Below are 22,126 nucleotides of genomic sequence, written 5' to 3' on the forward strand. Positions count from 1 at the left end.
CATTTTGTGCCTGGGAGTGGGACCTTGCTTGTTGAGCAGGACTGAAAGGTGCTGGCCAAGCTGCAAGTTCAGGACCTGTTCCACCCAGAGCCTGGTGCTGGGGGCACTCAGGCTCAGGCTTGTCCTCCAGGGCTTGTTTTGTCCCTCCAGTCCCTCTCCCACAAGCATGGCTGTGGCTGCAGGGAACCAGACAGGGATCCTGGCCTGGGTTAAAGCTATCCAGCAGGAAAGTGAGAAACAGGGATACATTTCCTGCTCTGGTTTGGGACTGCTCCTCCAGCCATGCCAGGGCCTGGGGACAGCAGGAGCTTGTGCCAGCTCACCCCTGCCTGTGTGAGGCTGGACCTTTTCCCAGAGCTCTCAGGAGCAGCTTCACTTGCCCACACCAACTGGGTGAGTTCACACAGTGCTAAGTTCTGAACTGGTTTCAAAATCAGCTGGGAAAATGAAGAAAAACCCATTCTTGTTCTCTGAGCTGGACATTAGAGGTAGGTAGAGGTTGGAAGGGGACTCTGCTCAAATGAAAGGTGTTAGCTCAGGTCACTCAGGACCCTGTCTGTGGAGGTGTGAATGGCCCACAGCTTTCTCTGGGCCCCTGTTCCAGTGTTTGACCACCCCCATGGGGAAATTTTTTTCCACAGAGCTAATGAGAACTTCCTGTTTTCCAGCTGGGGGCCTGTTGCCTCTCATCCTGTCTGAGAGCAGCCTGGCTGTCTTCTCTATCCCCTCCCCTGAGGTAGCTGCAGACAACAGTAAGATCCTCCCTTTACATCCTTCTCTCCCAGCTCCCATCCTTTCAGTCTGCTCTGCTGCCACCCAATTTTTTAACTATTTCCCTGCAGCAAACAAGCACCGGCCTCTGCTGGGGGCTGAAGTGATGGCAGCAGCCCAGAGCTGTGACCCCTCCTCTCACCCACCCTAATTAAGCCTAGATCCGCTGGCAAGGGAGCAAGTGGCCTTCAGTGGCCCAAGTGTCCAAAACCAGCCTCAGTTCTGGCTGGGAGGCCCATGCCAGTCTCCTGCAAATAAAGCTCCACCTTGCCCCATTCATTGTGACAAAGTACATTTATTGTTAAAAACCCCCCAAGCCCCTCTATCTGCCATGATGCAGCTTGAGGCCATTGTGCAGAGCACAGCTCAAGTCCAGGTCCCTGCGACGCCTGCAACACTTGTCAGCTGCCAGGGGAGTGTGCCCTTGCTGCCATCTCTCTCTCTATTTTCTTGTCTACAACACTCACAAATCTGTTTCCTCGTAAATAAAACCTGAGTGGTTTCTGTGCCCACTCTCCCCTGTTGCCAATGCCAATCCTGGTGGTGGCCACCACGTCCTGCTCCCCCGGCGGGTCCTGTCCAGGCACCATCCAGATGGCAGCATCCTGAGTCAGGTCCCTTTGGTCAAAAGCCTTGTCGATGCCAAATGCCTGGCAGAGCTTGGAGGGCCCATTGCAGAGCTGCCAGTCCTTGAGCAGCCTGCTGGGAGCTTTCCTGGAGGCGCTGCGCAGCTCCCTCATGGCATCCAAGCCCTGCAGAGGCTCCAAGGATCGCAGCAGCACTGCAGCCCCTTCTCCTGTGCAGAACAAGAGCTGGGTGTTAGTAAGGGGCTGGTTTTGGGGAATGCCTCACCTTTCAGCCCACCTCCAGCAGCACTTCAGCTCTGAGCCTGTGGCTCAGCCCAGTGGAAGAGAGACTGGCCTGGTGCATCCAACCACGGGGCCTGTCCTTTGCTCCAAGGGCACTCCCTTCCTCCTCCAATGTCCTCCTGTAGCTCTGTGCCCTTCATTCTGCAGTGCTGACTTGCTCTTCCCAGCTCCACCTGATGTTGCCAAGTCTGGCTGCTGCTCCAAGGCTTGCCAGAGGGCAAGAGCTTTGTCTTATGTCAGCACAATGTACAGGAATAAACATACATCTGGTTCAGTTTTGGCAGAGGTATCCAAAGCTCAGCTCCCAAACCCAGGGGATTTCTAATAAACTCTGATTACAAGAACTCCAGCTAACAAAGGCAAGGAGGAATGAGTCTGGATGCTGCCAGCAGGAAGAGGCAGCTTGCAGAGGGAGGCTGCACAAAGAGAAACCTGGGATGGAGCTGCAGGCACTGGGAGCAGACACTGCTGAGGGAGCCAGGGAGCTGAGGGAACCAATCCAAACTCCCTCTGGAGGTGTAACAGCTGGGAGGAGCACAACCTTGGGTCACTGCACAGCTCCAGCAGAGTGTGATCTGGACACATGTGCCAGGGAAGCTCTCCCAAGGCAGGGACCTGAGGCAGGACAGGGCTGCACAGTCTGGCTGTGGGATGCACAGCTCTGGGAGCAGCACTTAGCAGAGGAGACCTTTCTATGACAAAAACTGAACAAAATGGAAAAATTCTTTTCTCAAATGTGATTTGCCACCTTGTCAGAAGCCTTGGGTCTCCTGCCCTCCCAGCTGTTGCAGCCAGGTGACGGCGAAGCAAAGATGGAGCTCTGAGCAGACATTCCCTGTCAGACAAGGATCTCCAGCCTAAATGGGACAGAAACATTTCCCTGGTGTTTTCCAGTGGTCAGCAGGGGCCCAGGTCTCCTCCTGCCCCTAAGTGGGTGAGGAGAGCACTGGCACAGGGCCTGTGTGCAGCCCTACACAGCTCCCCCTGCGCTGGCCACCCACAGCTTTCCTCCCACCAGCATCTGCACAGTGCTGCTCCCCAGAGTCCCCTCTCCCTCTCCAGCCTCGAACATCTGGAGCCACACTCATGCCTGGCAAAGGCTTTTTTTGTAGGCACTGGCAGATCCCTAAGGACCTGTCATTTCCCAAAATAGAATCCCTCTCATGTTTTATACAAATCCCACACTAAATTGCGCCTCTGGGCTCCCAGTGAGGTCCGGGTTCCTGGCTCTCTGAGGTGTGCCTGCTGTCCTGAACCATCTCGGAACCCCTGCTGCCCTGACTACAGCTCGGTGAAGCCAACAGCCCGAATTCCAACAGCTGTCAGCAATCTGTTCCCAGGCACTCCCTTCTCCAAGGAGGGGGGTTGATGCTAATCTGGCAGCCAAAAGCCGCTTCCCTGGCCTAACAGTGATTTAGCGCTCAAAGGTCATTTCAGATTTTTAAGAACATGTTCCATGTCCTAATTCTGCTTTTTATCAATGCACAAAGAAACATCCTTCCCCATCATGCTGCTGCCTCCCTCGCCAGGAACAACTGCAGGGTTCTGAGCAATCTCTCATTACACTGCTTGCTTTCACCCATCTCAACCACAAGTGGAAATGGTGGTCACACTTGAATTGAACCGAGTCCTTGGGAGTTCACATGAAGAGAGACGAGCCCTTGGAAATCTGCAGGTGCTCCCAGAGCAGCACAGAGCCCAGCCAGGGGGTACTGACAATTTCTGTCTCTGGCTGCTCTTTCTGCATTTCCAGCTGGAAGTTTCCAGGTTCTTTCTAGCCGTGTGCAACACACACTCCACTGTGCCCAGAGAACAGCCTTGCGAAGAGGTGGAGACGGCAGGCAGGACACGAGTGCAGGGTTACCATGATGGGCTACTGCCTTCTTCCCCTCACACCTCTAGTTCCTCCTGAGCAAACCTCCACATTAGAAATTTAATTTCAATTTCCAAAGAGTGGCTGAGTCAACTCCAGAGTGCTTCAGCTTGGCTTCTTCCCCCTCCCAGCCTGCAGCATTTCACTCTCAAGGGTCACCTGAGTTCAGCATCAATGTGCACACACCAGCAGCAGCAGGGCCAGCTGGGGATGCTGAGTATTTATCTCTCCTGTTAAGAGTTACTCTATATAATGAGCAGCATTCAGGGCTAAAAGCTGGGATCTAACAACACTGCAGAGGCCAATTCTCCCCCTGAGCAGCTAGAAATCATAACGTGACAGAGGAGTCCCACACCCCCACAGCGCAGCTTCCTGCTCCTTCCCCGAAACAGCTCCAGCTCCCAGGCTCGGAAACAGCTCTTGGCCACTGCAGAGAAGAGAATTTTCTCCTCCATTCACCCACCTGACTCAGTGCTCCCCAATACTTCCTCCAAAATCCTAGTCTAGGAGCTGACAGTTAGGGAGAAGTCCCTGCAGTGTGACCCTGGGCTGTGCATCACCAGGCTCTTGATTTTACAAGCTGTTCTTTCAGATCTGGCAGCAAAATACAGACCTTGGCAAATTCCAGAGAAACAGATCACAGCTAAATCAAAGAGAGGCATGACTGGCATCTATCCTCTTCCTGAGGCAAGGGAAGCCCCACATCTCTCTTAACTCTAGGGAAAGCTCTTAGGACTGAGATTATTGTGCAGCTCAGGACACACTGTAGGATTCATGCACAGTAAAAGACTTTGGCTATATGTTTTCTATAAGCTCTTCTCCTCTACCACCCATGATTTCTCCAAATGTAGTGATGCCAGCTGTGGCTTCAGGCAGTTGCAGTATTTCACTCACTGATGGGAGGACCCCTCACAGTAAAATTCCCCACAATGTAGCTTTATCTCAGTGATGTGCATGAAGATTTCCCCTTCCTCACTGACAAAGAACAGTGGATCCTCCCCCCTCATCGCATTCTGCTTTTATGAACACAAGGCTGTGGGTGACACAGTCTTCCCATCCCTGAGTGATACTGGAACCTGAACCTCAGCATAAACCAATGAACAGAGAAGGTTTATTCCACCTGGAGCCAGAGGTGGTGAGGCTGTGTATCAAAACAAGTGATCCCTAAAGAGTCACAGCTCCACTGCTTCAGAGGATACACTTGTCTCTTGGAGCTGTTTGCCTTCAGAGCATGCTATGAAGAAGGACCAAGCTATGCCACAAGAGATGTTTTTTATTTGGTTTTTTTTTTTTTTTTTTTGTCAGGGTTTCTTTGTGTTTTTTCACAGCCAGAGTCAAAACAAAAGTTTTGAAGATCTATCCCATACCCAGAGAATGAAATGCTTTTGCCCTCTACCCAGGTGCCACCATGAAGATGACTTCCTCAATCCTTCCCTCAGACTAAACCACAGCACAATAAACAACTCCTTCTTCCCCTAACTGGAGAAAAACATCTCGGGTGTGATTCCTCCCCAGATTCTCTCTTTCAACACTTCTGCACGTGGGCAAATACACAGGAGGGGCAGCTCCAGTTTGTGCAGCTGCATCGGTGGTGCACAACGTGCACAGCCACGGTGCTGACTGCAGTGCTCGGACAAAGCTGGCAGTGACAGCTCAGCCTGCTGTCACTCCTGTGGGACAGGATGATGGGGAGGGAGCTTGTAACAAAAAATGCAATGAATTCCATCACCACAGGGAGCCCTCTCACTGCTTTGCTACAAAACTAAAAACAGGTATATAAGGAAAAATTTCCTAAAGTGTGTATTTCAAAGAAATCTTTCTAGAATTCAAAGGCTAAACATCTTTTTTAATAAAAAGTATTATTCTTAATATTTTAATCAACAAGAATCCCATCCTGACAAGTGAACCATGTGCTTTCATAATCTGAACAGATGTGGCAGAGCCAATGTAATGAAGTTCACATGTGTTCATCCACCAGACTCACAGCCCCAGTTGGAATGTCAGGCTCTTCCCCACACTATTACGTGGCACTACTTCTCTGTCTGGCTTCTGTCCAAGGGCCAAAACCTGAGCATTAATGGTCACAGTTACATTTGCTTTCCACTTAGGAATACACAAGCTTTTTAACCTTTAGCATTGAAATAGTGAAAAAGAAAGTAAACTGGGTTTGAGATTTTTTCCAACAGAGTAGTTACCTAGGAAACACCTGCTGCCATTTCAAGGTGTCTAATTAAACAAGAGATTCACTGCAAGGCAAATACTGTCATTCTTACAGGACAGGAAAAAGAAGGAAGTTTTCAGGAACGCTTGTTAAGAGTCTTGAAATGTGAAGGACAGTTTCAGTGAATTACAGAATAATTTAATTAGAGCTTGATTATTTTTTCTTGATAATAATGAAAGAAGATTGGAGATTCTGTAACATCTGGGTATTTTGATTTGGGTGGATGTTTTTGGCTTTTAGATACAGCTAGATAGCTAAAATGCTTCTACTGACTCCTTGTTTATACTTAGGACATCTCAGACTTTTTGTTTTCCCCAACACTTCATTCAGCCCCTGAAGATAAAGGCAGGAGACAGAGGAGTTTCAGGCAACAATTTTTCTCTACATCACCACTTTTGAGGAACAAGGTTCACTGAATCTTATGACTGAGACAGCAGCCCAGGTCATCAAAACTGAAAGCTCCAGAGAATCCTACCCAGATTCTCCCTAATTTCTCAATCTTTGTGTGCCTGAACAGCTCCCACAGCTCCCAGCTGGGACAAACGGGGCAGCTGGAGATGAGCCCTGCTTGCTGTGCTGCCTGTCCACAGGTACACCCTGATCACCATGGCAAAGCCCAGGTCCCAAGGGAGGATGGTGACAGCAATCACTGCCATCAGAGAGCCCCCAGAGAGCTCACAAGTGACTTGCAGCACGACTGTAGCTTGAAATGTCAGCCCCATCCTGCTGGCATTCCATCTCTTTCAGCCTCAGCTTACCTTGGCTGGAAACATTCATGCAGAAATAAATCCCGTAGATCTGATACACGTACAGAGTTCCTGGTTTCATGAACATTGCTGCGTTCCGTTGTGTTTGCTTCCCACCTTTCGAGTGGGAAGCTTCATCTTCCCCACCCAGATAAGCTTCTGTTTCAACAATCCTGCCCCAGAGCTCTCTGCCATCAGGAAGTTTGCGAACTAAAATCTGAAAGAGAGGTCAGAGTGCATCAGTTACCAGCCCTCAGTACAAAATAACCACAGCGAGAGCTGTGGAAACAGAGAAGTTGGAAAGAAAGGACCTGATGGTACTAAATCCTCTCTAGTGAGCAGTCTATAAGCTAACAACAACTTTTTCAGCTTCCACAGCCCAGTACAAGGAGTTCCCACCTGTCCCTCACCCCACTAAAGCCTGGAGTGTCTAGATGAGGCAGTATGGAACAGAACCAATCTATGACCCTAATATACTAAAGCCCATGGAGGTGCTTTTGAGGTTATTTTCTGTATTCTCCACTCCAATCCATCCGGTTTAAGGCAAAAAGCACTGCTGATATCAACTTTGAAGCATCATGACTGTATAATCCTTACACCAGAAGAAATACGACAGTGGCACAATTAAATAACGGCTGTGATTAGACAGTTTCCCTCCCTAGAGATGTTTCAAACAAGTCCCAGGCCCAAATCACAGAGATAATCAGCTCTAGAGAGGGCATCAATGCTATTTCAGTATTTTCTGCACCACAGAGAAGGGCAGTGCAGGAGAGATGGAAATTGGCTTCAGGCAGACAACAACAGATCTTTGTTATTACAGTGTGTTCTTGCTGCTGGTACCTCCTTAAGTAAAACAAAGCAGATGCAGGGGAAACGAAACATGACAGTCAAAAGATTCTCTTTAAAAATAAAACAACCACTAGACTTTGTACAAAGGAATTTGTGGTTTGACCTGATTTCTGAACTTCGTGCTTTACTTAACGTGTATCAAATGCTGCAGCACAGTCTCTTTTGGGCACCAGCAATCAGTTTAATTATAACACTTTAATTATGCAGCTGTTCAAAAATGACCTTCAGAAAACAAAGCTTAATTCCTAACAGATGTTTGTGCTGTATTGCTAATGCAGATATTGATCTGATCCATAACGGATGCTCCAGGAGTTGGTTTCCAAAGCTGCAGCTCCAGTATACCACAGTTTCCCTACAGCACTTGTCAAATTGTTGAAAATAATCTGTTTATTATTTTTTATGAAAAATAAAGCACTGGTGCTCAGAAGTGCCTGGGAACATCCCAAAATCAGACCCATGTGGCCTCATTTCTCCCTCAGTATGATGAAATGCAATGGTTAGGTTATGGGTTTAAAAGCATCCAGGCACTTCTCTTTCTTCAGACACACCAAATATTCTGTTGAATAAAAAAAAGTTTAAAAATGGTGATAATTCCCAACACCTCACAGTAAGCCATTTCATAAAGGTTATTTTTCTCATTGAGGATGTATGTTGATGTTTTGGCAGTTCCCTGTCAAAGGCCATTCACTGCATGTACCTTTTTTGTTTCCAAGAACTCAGGTATCATGAAGATAAGCAGGATTAATATACCAGGTGCCTCCAAAATCTTGGTGTAATGAAGGAAACACTAAATTACCTTTATAAGAGAACAGGCTGGGTCATGGGAAACGGGGGTTATACTTTAAAGAAAAGGTAAAATTAAGATAGAAATCACGTGGTTTGGAATACTAGGCCTAAACAGGAAAAATACAGAATTAGGACTCAAAAATCATCTGCCCTGAGTAACTGAGCACATGAGGGGGATGGAGCCATGAAGACAACAAAAATGTATCAGTAAAGGGAGACATCCTCAGACAGAGCAGGACATGTGCAATGTTTGCTTAGACACCATCAAATGTTGTGCAGAGCAAGGAATCAGGAACCTCATGAGCAAAAGACTCAGTTCTCAGATCTGGAGCAAAACAAAAGTCTTTTCCAAAGATTTACTCCTGAAAAACAACTCAGTACCATGACCGTGAAGGATAAAGTTCAGTGTCTTTTCACAAGCATTAAAGTCCAAAAATAATCTACCAGAGTCCTGCCTAGCAGCCCAAAGAGGAAACTACGTAAAGTGAGGGAGCTTGTTGGGAAGAACTTTAGAGGCAGCCAAAGGTTAGGGCCTGAAAGGCAAGTCTCTAGCAGGATGTCTGCAAAGATAGCAACACATGTGGAGTATCACAAAGAGGTGAAGGCAGACCAGAAAGAAACCCAGCAGGGCTAAAAGGCAGAGCAAAGGCGTCACTTACAAGCAAGATATCCTTAGAAAATAAAAAAGGCTGGATGCAGCAAAACAGGCCAAAACCAACAGTTTGTGGAACAAATTCCTGGAGTTATCTAAAGCCATGAGAACCCAGAGAGTCTGCTCACCCCGCAGACAATAAAGGTATAAAAAAGACTCAGAGGAGATAAGACCATAGCAGTGAAACTGAACACACATTTTGCAGCTGAGTTTAGAAGGTCCAGGACTGGAACTTTTTATAGGGAAAATGCTAAGGGAACTCCCTCCCCTGGAAACAGCCAGAGAGCTTTCTGAAGGACTCACTAAGCAGAAGAGTCTATCCCCACCACTCTGATTTCCAAAGGCTTTCAGCAAGGTCCAAAGACTCCTCAAAGTTTATGCAATGGGCTAAGGGAGAAGTCCTTGCATGAACAGGTAATGACTTGGAAACTCAGAAACAAAAGATAGGAATAGCAATATTTGGAGTGAAAAGAGCCTGACTGTGGGACTGTGCAATCCTTAGCATAACAAGACAGTAAAATGGAGGCAAAGAAGATGTTGCTGACTGCAGAGCATTGCTTTCCACTGGGCTAAGCAAGAAACAAAAACAAGTAAAGCAATTGCTGAAAGGAAGATAATGGGCCTGAAACAGCCTTCAAACCACAAGCAGCTAAGAACATTTTAGTAAACAGAAAAAAGGAAGGAAAACTCCACCAGAAAAACCCCAATTAAAAATGTGACAGACTAAAAAAATCTGAAAAATTACTCCTCTGACTTCATCTAGAATAGATTCAGCTACTGGTCTTTAAATTCCACTGCACTTAGCAAGAGAAGGAATGAGAGCTGTATCCCTAAAATAGCCAAGCCTAGGAGTCAAATGGCAGAAAAAGAATTCCATCCTTTTACACTATGTTATTAGGTAGCACATAATGCATTAGCTAGCACATAATGCAGTACAAGAATCTCAGTGCTCATGCCTTACCTGTCCCAGAAAGGACTTGGCCAGACTAACACAGGGCTGGTTGAAAAAATCTTCTTGTAGCTGAGGAGAATTTTTTTTCTCTATCATAAAATATTTGCTGCTTTTTGGAGAAGAATCTGCTCCAGGTGTAGTGTTCAGCTGCTCCACGGCATTGATCTGAGGGAAGCTGCTGGTGTTTTGAAGAGCACTTAATTGAGCCAACAACTTTCTTTTTCTTGGCATAGTTCTAAAAGATGGATATAAGTATCATTAGGATTATAAAGCTTATTTAAAAGCAACTCATTTCCACAAACTTCTGTTTTTACACATCTCTCCACAACAATGGATCTGAAAGCTATGACTACATGGACAGCCTATGCAAACTGCAGCAGCAGGTGACAGATTTAGCTCTGTTTGCACCAGGCTGGGCAAATATTGGGCTCTACTGATGAGCAAACAGCAAACAGCAGTTTGAGTATCCATCTTTTAAGGACTGCAGATAAAAGCAACTCTGCTCCACCAAGCATCGAAAATAAGTTTGCTGTTCAGTTAGAAAATTCAGAAAGTAAAAGCAAAGATGAACCAGCACTCCGTACTTTTTACCTAAAGCTAACAAAATCTTTTAAGCAGAAAGAAAAAACAGAAAACAAGCACTTCAAAAATTGTGCTGCATCAGAAAGCTCACAGAAGCTGTATATCAATCATTTTCAAAGGTAATGTAACTGGATCAGAATCTAAACCTCCACAGGAAATTCAGAGATGCCCTATTCACAGTCACAAACTTGTTTATCGTGCTGTAGAAGTGTCTGTGTTAGAATCTCCCCAAAATGATTCAACTCACCAGAAAGATTCAACCTACTGTTCCAGCCAACAGCATGGACCTGAGGCAGCTACATCACAATCGTGCAAGTGTTCTCCTGGTCTGTCACCACTTTCCACATGAGCTCCACAGAGCTGGTGTTTCCTTTTCAGTGCTGCAGTCCTTACACCTGCTGAACAGGTACAAGCATTTATTCACTGGATAAAGTGCTTTGAAACAGGCCAAGAGATTCTGGAGATCTGATACCAAGAGCACACCATTAGATCAAACTCCTGAATAATTTGCAGTTTTCTGTTGGTCCAGTAAAAGCCCATTTCCCAGATGGGCAGTGCTGGAGAGGCTCTTAAGCCTTTGTTATTCAGTGGGGAATACGCTTTTCCTGTACTGAATACACAGAAAGCTGAAACCAAACTTTTAAAATGCCCCCACTGGCACTAAATTTGGAAAGTGTCATCCTCAAAAAAAGGACTTTTACAAGAGAATGCAAAGACATCAACTCTAAATTGATCCCCATGTAGATGTAAGGGTCCATCATCATACAGATTTAGAAATGGAGAAAGAATCCTATAGCTGAACCTGCAAGCAAGTACATACACAAGTACTTAACTGTTGCCACTCATTTTTCACCAGATCATCAGCATTTATAAATTACTACAAAAATTTTCAACATCAAAAGCAATCTTTATCTTGATCTGATGATTCTCACAATGAAGTTCCACCAGCAACAGTTTATTTTCACTACAGTGAAACAAATTCAGCATTGCTACAATCTGAATCACCAGCGCCAATTGTCCAACAGTGTTACGTTTCACTTCAGAAGAATCCAGACACAAACATAAAAATAGGGAGGAAAAAAATCAAATCCCACTGGCATGACTGGCAGAGAGGTAGGATGGTTCTATTTTTTTCTGAACACCTAATTCTTTATTGCAATAATTCAGTGGTGTTAGAGACTTGCCACAGAACCACCAGCTCCATGCCAGGTACCCTGCTCTGAACTGTGGCTTTTAGCTGGCGGGAATTCTTAAAAATTTTGTCAGAACTCACCAGCCTGCTTTAGACAGAAGTGTCTGGTGGCCTGGGCAAATGAGTCCTGTCTAGGAGAAAGAGCTGCAGGAAGGAAGGGCCAGAGGAGGAACACCTCGCCATTTCAGACTGACCCTCTGAAACACTCAGACAAGGCAGTACTTCCCACTGAAGACAACACCTCCAGACTTCTCTGACAGTATTAACTGGAACTTCCAGCTCATCAGCCACACATAAAGACATGCTGCAAACATGGCTGACTCGAGTGGAGCATTAACTCATTTGGTAATTTGTGCTCTTATGGAATGCGACATCAGAAACAGGATCTGAGCTGCCTGGCACCTACTGCACTTCCAATTAAATCATTCCTAAATCTCCAAGGGCTCTTACTGACACGTTCTAGCAGCTGCCTCAGGGCACTCGCAACTTCATTGCTACGGGCTGATCCTTGACACAGCCCAGCATCTTCAATAGAAACAGCAGCAGCAAATTGCCTCGCAGCCAGGAGAAATGGGTCAGGACAGAACACGAGCGCAGAGTGAGGGGCTGCAACACCAGCTCAGGAACCCAGAAAAAAACCCACATTCTATGCTCTGTCCCCCTGCTCGCTCATAGCAAGATCTGAAACACAAAGCTCTGTGCCTCAAAGCCTATCTACACTTTCTGGAAAGGATGTTGCTTGTAAATACAAAGCTCTTCTTGCCCAAGAAAAACCACACTGTAGAAGGCAACACACACCACGGATCCAAGCCCCCTGCATTTGGGAAGCAAGAGGCTCAACAACTTCTCTAAGAATACATACAAATTCTGCAGCTCTTCATTTCTATCTAGATTTTCCTGCTTGTATAATAAACAAATCCAACTCCTGGGCCTCAAATAATGAGCCACGGGTTTAATCACTTTTTACTAATCCTGTGGTAACCAAATTAACTACAAGTTGTTGAGCACATCTGGGAAAAACATCCAAAAAAAACAGAAAAAAAAGGGTATGGAAGTCAGAAAAAGAAGATCAAGAGCAGAATCAGCACAAGTGCCTGGAGTGTTCAGGGCTGCTGGGCTCATCTCAGGCAAGTGGTTCAGAAGCCTGCAAGCCCGAATTGGAGAGCACTGCAAATACATGCAAAACCCAGCTCAGCTGCAGATACACCCTGTACTCAAGGCACAACAGAGTCTACAGAGGATTCTTTAATCCTTCTAACAAGACTGCATTTGCAGGCATTTCCTTAGGTATTTAATGAGTTTTCATGAAAAGAAGGGAAAAAACCCCATGTGTATATATATCCCTCTGGCAATTTGCATGTACTTTTGGCTCCCAGGTTCAGATACCTGCACAACCTTCCTCAGGTACATCACTTTTTCTGACACAATAATGAAGAGTACATAAAACACTGCCAGTTCCAGAGAGACAATTCCTCACGGCAATTCCCAATTGTACAGATTTTAAGTGGGAACAGATGCTAGGTCAGCGCTGGGTCAGACCAAAGGATCCCTGTCCCTTATCCTGCTCTTCAGGTCAAGAGCAGGAGCCTGGGGAAGAACAGAACAAACATCCAGTGGTCCTCCACACATCCTCCACAACTCTGGCCTGGAACCTTCTGATCCAGGCACAGTTTTCCCTGAACCTCTGCAACACCAGCCAAAGGGAGACTTGACCAAGAAAGAAAACTTCACAGAATTACTTATTACTGCTCCAAAAACTCCCTCACTTTGTGTGGGGAATTTGCACTGCTCCTCACCCACAGGAATCAGTTTACACACGCACTTCACCCCCCTCAGCCCTCTTTACCACCTTCAATAAGGCAAAGCCAGCTGGAAACACTGATTTTCCATGTCATCTACAAACCATCCCTGCAGCACCCCAGCGGTGACCTGCAGGCACCAGGAGAGCTGCCCATTTACTCACATCCTCTTTGCTATCTTGGCAACGGCTGTGTGTTTATGACAGGGGAACTCCCTTATTATGTCCAGGTAAAGGGTTCCTGTTTAAAATCTTCCTGAAATCTGAGTACAGACTGTGAGCCAGACCTCAACATGCTTATTTAGACCTGCAGAAAATTCCAGCATTTTTCTGAGGCATGATTTTTAAGCCACATTGATTTTCCCCCACTATATACTTATGCAGCTGTCCAATAATCCTTGTTTGCTACATTTGCTATTAATTCACTTGTTGGTGGTCAAACTTCCAGGTCTGCAGTCCTCGGATTTCCCCTAGAACCCTCTTTAAAAACTAGTGACACATTTGCTGCTGAAACCATCACTAGCAACACTGTCCTTGGGGGCTACATCTGGTTTGGTGGTTTATTCCTGCCTGTTTCTGCCAGTTTAGCAACTTATTCCTGCCAGTTATTCCTGTCTTTTTTGTTCCATAACCTCTTAAACAGACATTTTAAGGCAGATCCTTCAATGAGTTCTCAGCATGAATGATGTCTCTCTGCCTTTCCTGTCTAGTCGACCCTATTAGTAACCAGAAGTAAGTGAATAACGTATAGTTTTCTGGACAACAGTGTGAGAAGCAGGAAAAAAACCCCAAAAACCCACTGAAAAAGAGTGCAGGCATGAGCTAATATAACCGTAAATATAGAGTCAATTTCTCCAGCAAGATTCTGACAGCACGTGCAATCCTAATACCGCAAAAATAACCCAAAAGGGATGCTTTTATTCACCTTACTAAGTGCTGGGGATCTTATTTCCTTGCAATTCAAGTCCTCGCTCCTACTCCCTACCGGGCATCTTAAGCTTTTTTGGGATGAAACCTAACTCATCCTTCTCTAAAGAATAAAGAAGGTAACAACGAGCAATGACAAAAAACCAAATAAATAAATTTTTTAAAAAAAGCCTTCTCAGCAGAATTACATTTTGGTTGAGGACACTCGTGATTTGGAGCGGAACCCAGGGCTGCAGCGGACGGCGCGCCCGGCAGTGCTGGGCAAGGCCGGCCGGGCCCGTTCGGGCGCTGCCGTGGCCGCGGCCGAGCCCCAGGAACCCGAGCTCCCTCCTCCGCCCGCCCCGGTCGTTCCCGGTGGTTCCCGGCCGTTCCCGGCCGTTCCCGGTCGTTCCCGGTCGCTCCCGGGCTGCCCCTCACGCACCTGCCGGGCCCGTTCCCGCCGCGGGCGGGGCGCGCGCAGCCCCTGCCGCGGCCCCGCGGAAGCCCCGCAGCTGCCGTGAGGGGCGGGCCAGGGGCGCAGGCGCGGCCGTGAGGGGGAAGAGCCGCTGGCAGCGCGGGGATCGCTGCGGCCCCGGTGTAAAGATTCTTCGTCTTCAGGGGTGTCTCCTCGTGGGTGTTGCTTTCTGGAGCACAGACCCTCTGTAAAACAGCGTTTGAACTCTCGCTGGTTTTCGGCATCCAATCCGCGATTTTTCATGTGAATCATTAATTCGTCAGTGCAAAGGCTGAGAGAATTGGGGGTGTTGGGCCTGGGTTAGAGAAGGTGTGCCGAGACCTTAGAGCCCCTTCCAGTGGCTAAAGGGCCTTCAGGAGAGCTGGAGAGAGACTTTAGATAAGGGCCTGGAGTGACAGGACGGGGGGAAATGGCTTCAATCTGACTGAGGGGGTATTGGGAAGGAATTCTTCCCTGTGAGGCTGGAGAGGCAGTGGCACAGGGTGCCTAAAGCTGCTGTGGCTGCCCCGTCTCTGGAAGTGTTCCAGGGCAGGTTGGACAGGACCTGGAGTAATGGGAGATGTCCCTACCCATTTCAGGGGGTGGAACTGAGTGATCTTTAAGGTTCTTTCCGACCCAAATTTTTTAGTAGTTCTACTCCAAAAAGGCATGAACATGCATTCCAATGAGCATGCATGGTCACAAGCTGGCTTGACAGAGAGCTACATTAATTACTCCCTCAGTTCCCCAAATAACAAGTATCTGGCCTGCAGAAAAAATTCTTGGCTTCAGCTTTTATCCAGATGGAGCATATGGTAAAAATGGGGGCAAAATACGATTTTTCCTCACAACATTCTGGGGACATGAAGCTGGGGCCATTGATTCATAAACAAGAGTTTGCAGAAAGGGTATGAGGGAACGTCTGATGAATCCAAGTGGGTTTATTCCCATTTTTGTAATAAAATACTCATACCACGATAGCACCAGCTAGGATCCAGTGATGCAGAGAATAGGCATTCACTGTCTACCCCTTTTGCGAATTTGGAAGGGAAAAGAATAAATTACTGACTATAATTTTAGGGGATATTGACAGCTTTGGAGGTGCAGGCAGGAGTATGAGTAGCTAAGGGTTCTTACGAAGGCAGAAACAGACACCAGGTACTTTGAGCATGGAGTCATGCTCAAATGTGAGCAGGCCAGGGGAAAAAAGAAGGTGTAAAAAAATACCCAAACAAACCATGAGTGGAACAAACACAGAGTCTGTTACACAATATTCATTCTTTTTGACTCTGAAAAAGCAACTGATATACTTTGCAACCCAAAGCAACTTCAAGAATGCACTGAAAAGCCCTTAAATCATTGTAAAGCACGATAGCACTGCTAGTGTAATGGCATAAAAAAAAAACAAAAAAGGGAAGGAAACATGAATAAATCTTAAAGGTATTGATACTAGAGATCTCTGTATGATGTTTTAGTTAAAATAGATAAAAATAAGCTCACAAGAGTGAGAAACCCCTGGAGGGATATTACCTGCTGGCTGCACAGATGTGTTTAGCTCTAGTCTGAAATGAGCCGTTTGTGTATTAGCAAAGAAAACAATCATTTAAAAATGATTAACAATGTTGACTGAGTGTCTTTGAATGAGCATCTCGGACTTCCTGACTTGCATGGTTCACATCCCAGCTTTAATGTGGTATTAATATAAAAGAGGAAGACCATGAAAGTGCGTGAAAAGGAAGATAATCAAACACCAAACTGATCTTTCAGCGAATTATGAAACTTAAAGGAGAAACTGAGCAATAACGGGAGCTGTGGGGAGGATTTCCTGGGGTCAGACTAGTTCAGCTCTGCAGACATTTCCCCTGTGGGAGTCTGTGGGACAGGCACTCTCAGGATGCTGGCTTCTTTGGCAGCAGATCTATTTCATGCCCAAAGGAAGTATTTAAAGCTTTTAGCACCTGAGGAATGCAAATTGCTCCAAGCGACAGCATATGCCATGTTCTTCATTTGTCCAATAACTTCACTGTTACAGAATCAACGCCTAAAATAGCCTCCTGTAAAAGCAGATCTGTTTGAGAAGATTAAAGTTCCTCTCCCTGTGCGGCAAAAACTTTTTAATGTGAGAGGAATGACTTGGAATCTGCGGTTAGAAAATCTGGCTGGTGGAGACCCTGGGGTCTGTGGCACAATGGCTGCATACAGCGCGCCAGGCTTTTCTTGGAGCAAAAACTGTTTGCAGAGTGGTTCCCTACAGCTCCCAGGCTGTGCAGAGCCCTGACTTATCATCCTTTTACAGCCAGGACAGCAGAGCAGCATGGAAGCAGGACAAAGCAGTAGGGGCAGATTTTCAAGTTTTCTCTTTGTATGGTGCCAAATGAAGCTTCAGCGGTGTCTGCTGAAAGCCTCCTCTGTCCCGTTAGGAAGAGACACGGAATTCCCCACCGGCCATCGCCTGGACACTTCACGTGGCCACGCTGCTCTTGCCAGCAGCACGGGACAGCTGCAACTCTTCATGAGCCAACTCTTGAAGAATTCCCGTGGATGAAAGCACTCCAAACAGCACAGGGTTTTTATGACATCCCCTCCTGGCCTCTCCTGACATCCAGTCTTGGCTGCTGCTTCCTACTTATCCGCAACTGCCAGTGTGTCTTATCCAGAGCTATTTCCAACCAGCGTCTGAGGTCATACAGCACTCCAAAACCCGGTGCTAGGCGGGAGAGGTGCTTGTGGCTACTTTGGTATCTCCCACACCCAAGCTGAGCCACAGATCAAATGTCCGGTTCTGTAAACTGAGCCCATTCAATTCGTTATGTAAGCAGATGTGTGTGTATTATCCTAAATTTGGGGATATCCATGGTAGGTACCGGTCCATCTGCTTTGCACTCAGTGTGCAGGGAATTCTTCCAAGTGCACTGCAAGCAATGGGAAACCCAGTAAAGCAACACAGCTTCTGGGAGCATCAGCTCTGGACCAGAGAGGGCAAGCAAGTCCTATTCAGTAACCTATTAATGGATTCTACTCAGTCTTATTTGTTTGTTTGCTATGTGTGAAAGACATTTTTGTTCTCTGACAAGACAGAAATGGTTGGCTTCACAAGATTGCTCAATGCAGAGAAACAAATAGGTTAGATATTAGGAAGAAATTCTTCCCTCTGAGGGTGAGGAGGCCCTGGCACAGGTTGCCCAGAGAAGCTGTGGCTGTCCTGTCCCTGGAAATGTCCAAGGCCAGGTTGGACGGGGCTTGGAGCACCCTGGGACAGTGGAAGGTGTTCCTGCCCATGGCAGAGGTGGAACTGGATGGGCTGTAAGGTTCCTTCCAACCTAAACCATCAAAAAAGAACAAAAGCTAAAAACCCAAGTGAGCGGGGCAAACTGCTGGGCTGCTGGGCTCTGCTCCCTGTGTCTGTAGGACTGACAGCTTACATAGCACAGCCATGCCTGGGAGCCTCTCCTAACTGCACAGGAGCAATGAGAAGCTGCAGAGTGAGACCAAAGGTTCAGCTAAACTAGCTGAGGTGAGGAAGCTGTACCAACAATCTACCAAGCTTTTTAAAACATGGTAGTTTCCTGTTCTGAAAGGGTTAAAGACAGTTCATTCAGTATTTTCTAGCTCAAGATGCAATCATGCTTATAAATCAGTCAGAACAGAGAAAGGGTATACATGAGAGTGTTGGAGGGGTTTGTGGAGAAATATGTAAATGTCTGTCCAGTCAGAGCATTGCAAGCCTCAGAGCTGTTTGCCATCTCCAGCTCTGCCCTTCTACTGACGGTGCTCAGAATGTGCTGGATGCAGGGAAAAAGCCAATTAAAGGAATTCCTCTGGCTCCTTGTCCTCAACTACTTATTCTTGCTTCTCCTTCAGAACAGTTTCCTCTCCAGTTTACCAGTCCAGTAATGTTGTGCAGAGCTGTGCTTAAACCAGGTCCCTGAGCTGGAGGAGGTTCACATCCCTTCTCTGTGCTGCTGCTGCCGCGTCTGTGCCCTCTGGACTGAGCAACACCTCGCCTTTGACATGGATGGCCTGGAGCAGTAAGAGCAGAAACAGGCATAAATGGGGTGTAAACCTGAGGTCAGGGTAATACACTGAGGAATCACCATTTTTCTGCATCCTGTGCAATGTCAGCATGGCAGCAGATAGCAGCAGTGCAGATAAGCTCCACCAGTGTCTCATAACAGAAGAAAAATTGTGCAAATTAGGATGCAGTTCAGCTGATGGTGATCATTTCTTTTTACAGGAGTAATCCTGTACCTTTTGAAATACAGAAATGCTGCTGGGAGGGAATTTTGAAAGATGATGCTTATGTGTATGAGTGTACTGGGATAAAAATTGGTCACGTACTTACTGGCTCCCCTGGGATAAAACATCAGAGCATTTTCCAAAGGAGACCAGAAGTTAAGTAGTGAGTGCTCACTCTCTGTCTCAGAGGTTCATTACAAAATTTTTCATGGAGAGTGGGCAAAGACTGAAAAGGAAAGAAAGTGGCCTAGAAAGTGCCAGGATCAAAAAGAAAGGGACAATTTACACATAGACTGAGAAGCTTATTTCAACAGGACGCTGTGAGTACTAAAATGTTTGGGTTCAAGAACCTACTGAAGAAATACCAGGAGGAAAAGTCTGTCCAGGCTATTACACACAGACATAGCATCTCTGCTTCAGGAAGTCCCTGAGCCACAAACCACTGGGTCTGGTGGAGTATTTAGGAGAAATATTACTCCGTACATGATCTGTTTTCATACTGTCTGTAAGCTTTGACAGTTGACTGCTGTAGGGGGTGGATATCTTCTGCTCTGTGGATCTGTTATCTGACTCATCCACCTCTTAGAAACATTTTGCAGGAGTCACAATTGGTTTGCTCATCTGCTTAGCTGATATCTTCTAGTAAATCTGAATTCATTCAGGAAATGCTCAGAAGGTGAAAGAGAATGCTCAAAGAGCGAAAACGCCCCAAATTCTTCTTTGGTGAAACAGGACTGCCCCCCCCAGCCCCTGGTGTTTGCTATCACAGACATCCAAATTTAGGAAACACATGGGCGTGGGCATACTTAGAGTCATTGACCACAGGCATGACATAGCACTGGTTACTAAAACTGACCTGAAGTTGTTTGCCTTGCAGGATATGGTAAAGAGACTTGGATTGAATATCATTGAGTAAGGTCACAAGAGTTAAGCTTGAAATAGCAGAACTTGAGAACATTTGGGATGTAAACAGGTGACTGGAGGGAGTATGTCACAGGCTTTTTGCAAGGGATAATCATTGACCAGAACTGTTGGCACACAGGACCTGGTCTGAGAAAGGCTTTCCTGCCTGTGTCCATACTGGCAACGCAAAGATTAGCTCTGCATACACTGCAAGTTAATTATAGTTAGAGTAATTTGTAACTCCATCCTGCTTGTCCTCTTAGGTTAAAAGAAAAATTAAAATGCCGCAAGAGACAAGCTCATCTAAACTCACAAGGCAGAGCAAAAGACAGAGAACCCTTCTCTTGGGGTCTGCATTCAAGTCCAGTTGTTGTAACTTAAATTGCTGCTACATTTCCCTGTCAACCTTATTTCTCAGGGTAAGAGAATTTACACACTCACCTTGTCTATCTCCTTCTCTCATAAATCTGTAGGTTAAGTTCCTGTAGTTTCTGTAATAAAACCGGGTTTCTGGGTAAGAGGGAAAAGATCTGGAATCACACCCTCCTTCCAAAAAGAAACAAGAACGTGCTCAGCAGTTCCCTGCGCTGTTTGAAGTGTTCTGGGTGATCAGAACTGGCCAGCCAGTGCATGCATTGGCATGCAGCCTGTGGGACACAGGAGGTGGATGGTGTGGGAGGGCTGGGGACAGGGGACCTGTCAGCATCACCAGGTCCTCAGGAAAGCAAGAGGAGACAGAGGTTATTGTGGAAAGGAAGGGAGAGGAAATGGGACAGAGGAGCCTAGGAAACTGTACTTTGTTCCATTGCTCAAAGAGCAATTTAAACATGAAGGATCTCCAGTTTCTGTCTGAGGCCTCATTTAAACAAAAGGGTTCTTGAACCCTCAAATCTGTCTTCAAACAAATCCCTTAGGTTTGATGTGATTATTTGTTTCCCAGAAAAGGACAGGCAGCCAGGGCTCCAGGGTAAGAATTCAAGTAACTGGAAAGCAGCAGGGTGCACCCTCTGCATATCAATTTTTCAGTTGGCATCAGACTTAATGTTCCAGTTCCAAGAACTGCCACAGAAAACAAACTCCTCCTTTTGAAGAGATGGGAACTCACATATTCCCAGGGAAAAAAAAAAGGGTCTAGGGACATAAATACAATATAGGTAAAGTTTGCTTTTGCATGTAAATCACTAATACTTTCTGCAGTGCTCACTCATTCTTAACATCTCCATCCTCACCCGCTGCTTCAGTCACGATGGGTCTGTGTTGTGGCTTTGCAAGACAGCAAAGCTGTCTTTTACTTAAGAAATGTAAAAAATAAATTAAAAAAACAAGAAAGAAAATATCATATCCTTACCAATAAAACTGTGTTGGTAAAGCCCCAGCATAAATGTAATTGATAATGAAAAATGAGTCCTTTGCCAAGGGATTTTACTGTCTTTGAGGTACTAATTCCTCCAAAGTAACCAGGAATGCTTCTTGGCAGTATAAGCCTGATCTCTGTGTAAGTGGATTTTATCCAGCTTCGGAGGTAAATCAAGTGCCTAAGGAATAATCTCTGATGAGATTTCTCCTGATATTGGGCAGAGATAGTGACTGGGCTCCAGCTCTTGAGGGCCATCCAAGCCTCTCTGCAATCAACTTTCAGATGACCTTGTCTAGGTTACCAAGATTAAACCCAAGACACCTTCTCTGCCAAGCAAAGCTAAGGCTAAGGCAGCCTCTCCTGGCATTCCTGTGCAGTTTGGGGTGATTATACTGGAATCATCAATTCCCTGGGGCATATCTACCCTAACCAGAGGTCTTGAAATGCGTGAAGCAGCCAATTTAACCAGTGTTGCTGAATCTGCTGCTTCCCCATCTGCTTGTCCTTCCAGTGTCGGGGGGGCCAAAGAGGATATGTAAGAACTGGCATCAGAAGCAGGTTTTATTCCCATAGCTGAATATGTGAATTTCCATATGGGATGTAAACTGTGCTCTCTTTCCAAGCAGGAATCCCTTTCCCCTACTGCACATTGCTGCCCATCAGAGCTTGGTTTCCCTTTTTGGTCCAGGAGCTGATTGAGATCGACACCACATCTGCTTGCAATGATCTGAAACTTTCTTGCCGTTCTCTGGGCAGCCTCACTGAAGGCAGATCATGTGGGTACAATGTGCACATCCATGTTACTTTAGCTGGAATATGAATCCCTTTTGGCCTCATGTTAAAATACATCATCACATGGTGAGAAATAGAATTTTGACTGGAAAGATAGGAACACAGAGCCAATATAAATATTCACTGAAAAAATAGGAATTACTTTCAAAAGAGCTAAACTCCCAATTTATTTCTTCCTGCTTCCTGA

General features: G+C 46.1%; 1 protein-coding gene across 14 annotated transcripts; it reads right to left on the minus strand.

The window, feature by feature from the left end:
* Window positions 1-35: 35 nt before the first annotated feature.
* On the minus strand, window positions 36-20,384 carry MPG (N-methylpurine DNA glycosylase). Of its 14 annotated transcripts, none has more exons than XM_038151723.1 (6): window positions 14,640-14,837; window positions 14,217-14,319; window positions 10,549-10,696; window positions 9,729-9,954; window positions 6,493-6,697; window positions 36-1,567 (listed from the first exon to the last, which is right to left on the minus strand). In XM_038151723.1, the coding sequence occupies exons 4-6, from the start codon at window positions 9,948-9,950 to the stop codon at window positions 1,173-1,175; spliced, it is 822 nt and encodes a 273-aa protein (XP_038007651.1). In that variant the 5' UTR covers window positions 9,951-9,954; window positions 10,549-10,696; window positions 14,217-14,319; window positions 14,640-14,837; the 3' UTR covers window positions 36-1,172. The 14 variants fall into 14 exon arrangements, with proteins under 14 accessions (XP_038007651.1, XP_038007649.1, XP_038007653.1 ...); XM_038151721.1 differs by having other exon boundaries at window positions 10,549-10,699; XM_038151725.1 differs by lacking the exon at window positions 14,640-14,837 and adding an exon at window positions 14,407-14,624.
* Between the last annotated feature and the right edge of the window lie 1,742 nt (window positions 20,385-22,126).

This window comes from Motacilla alba, chromosome 14 (assembly GCF_015832195.1).
Source record: "Motacilla alba alba isolate MOTALB_02 chromosome 14, Motacilla_alba_V1.0_pri, whole genome shotgun sequence".
NCBI classification, from domain to species: domain Eukaryota; kingdom Metazoa; phylum Chordata; class Aves; order Passeriformes; family Motacillidae; genus Motacilla; species Motacilla alba.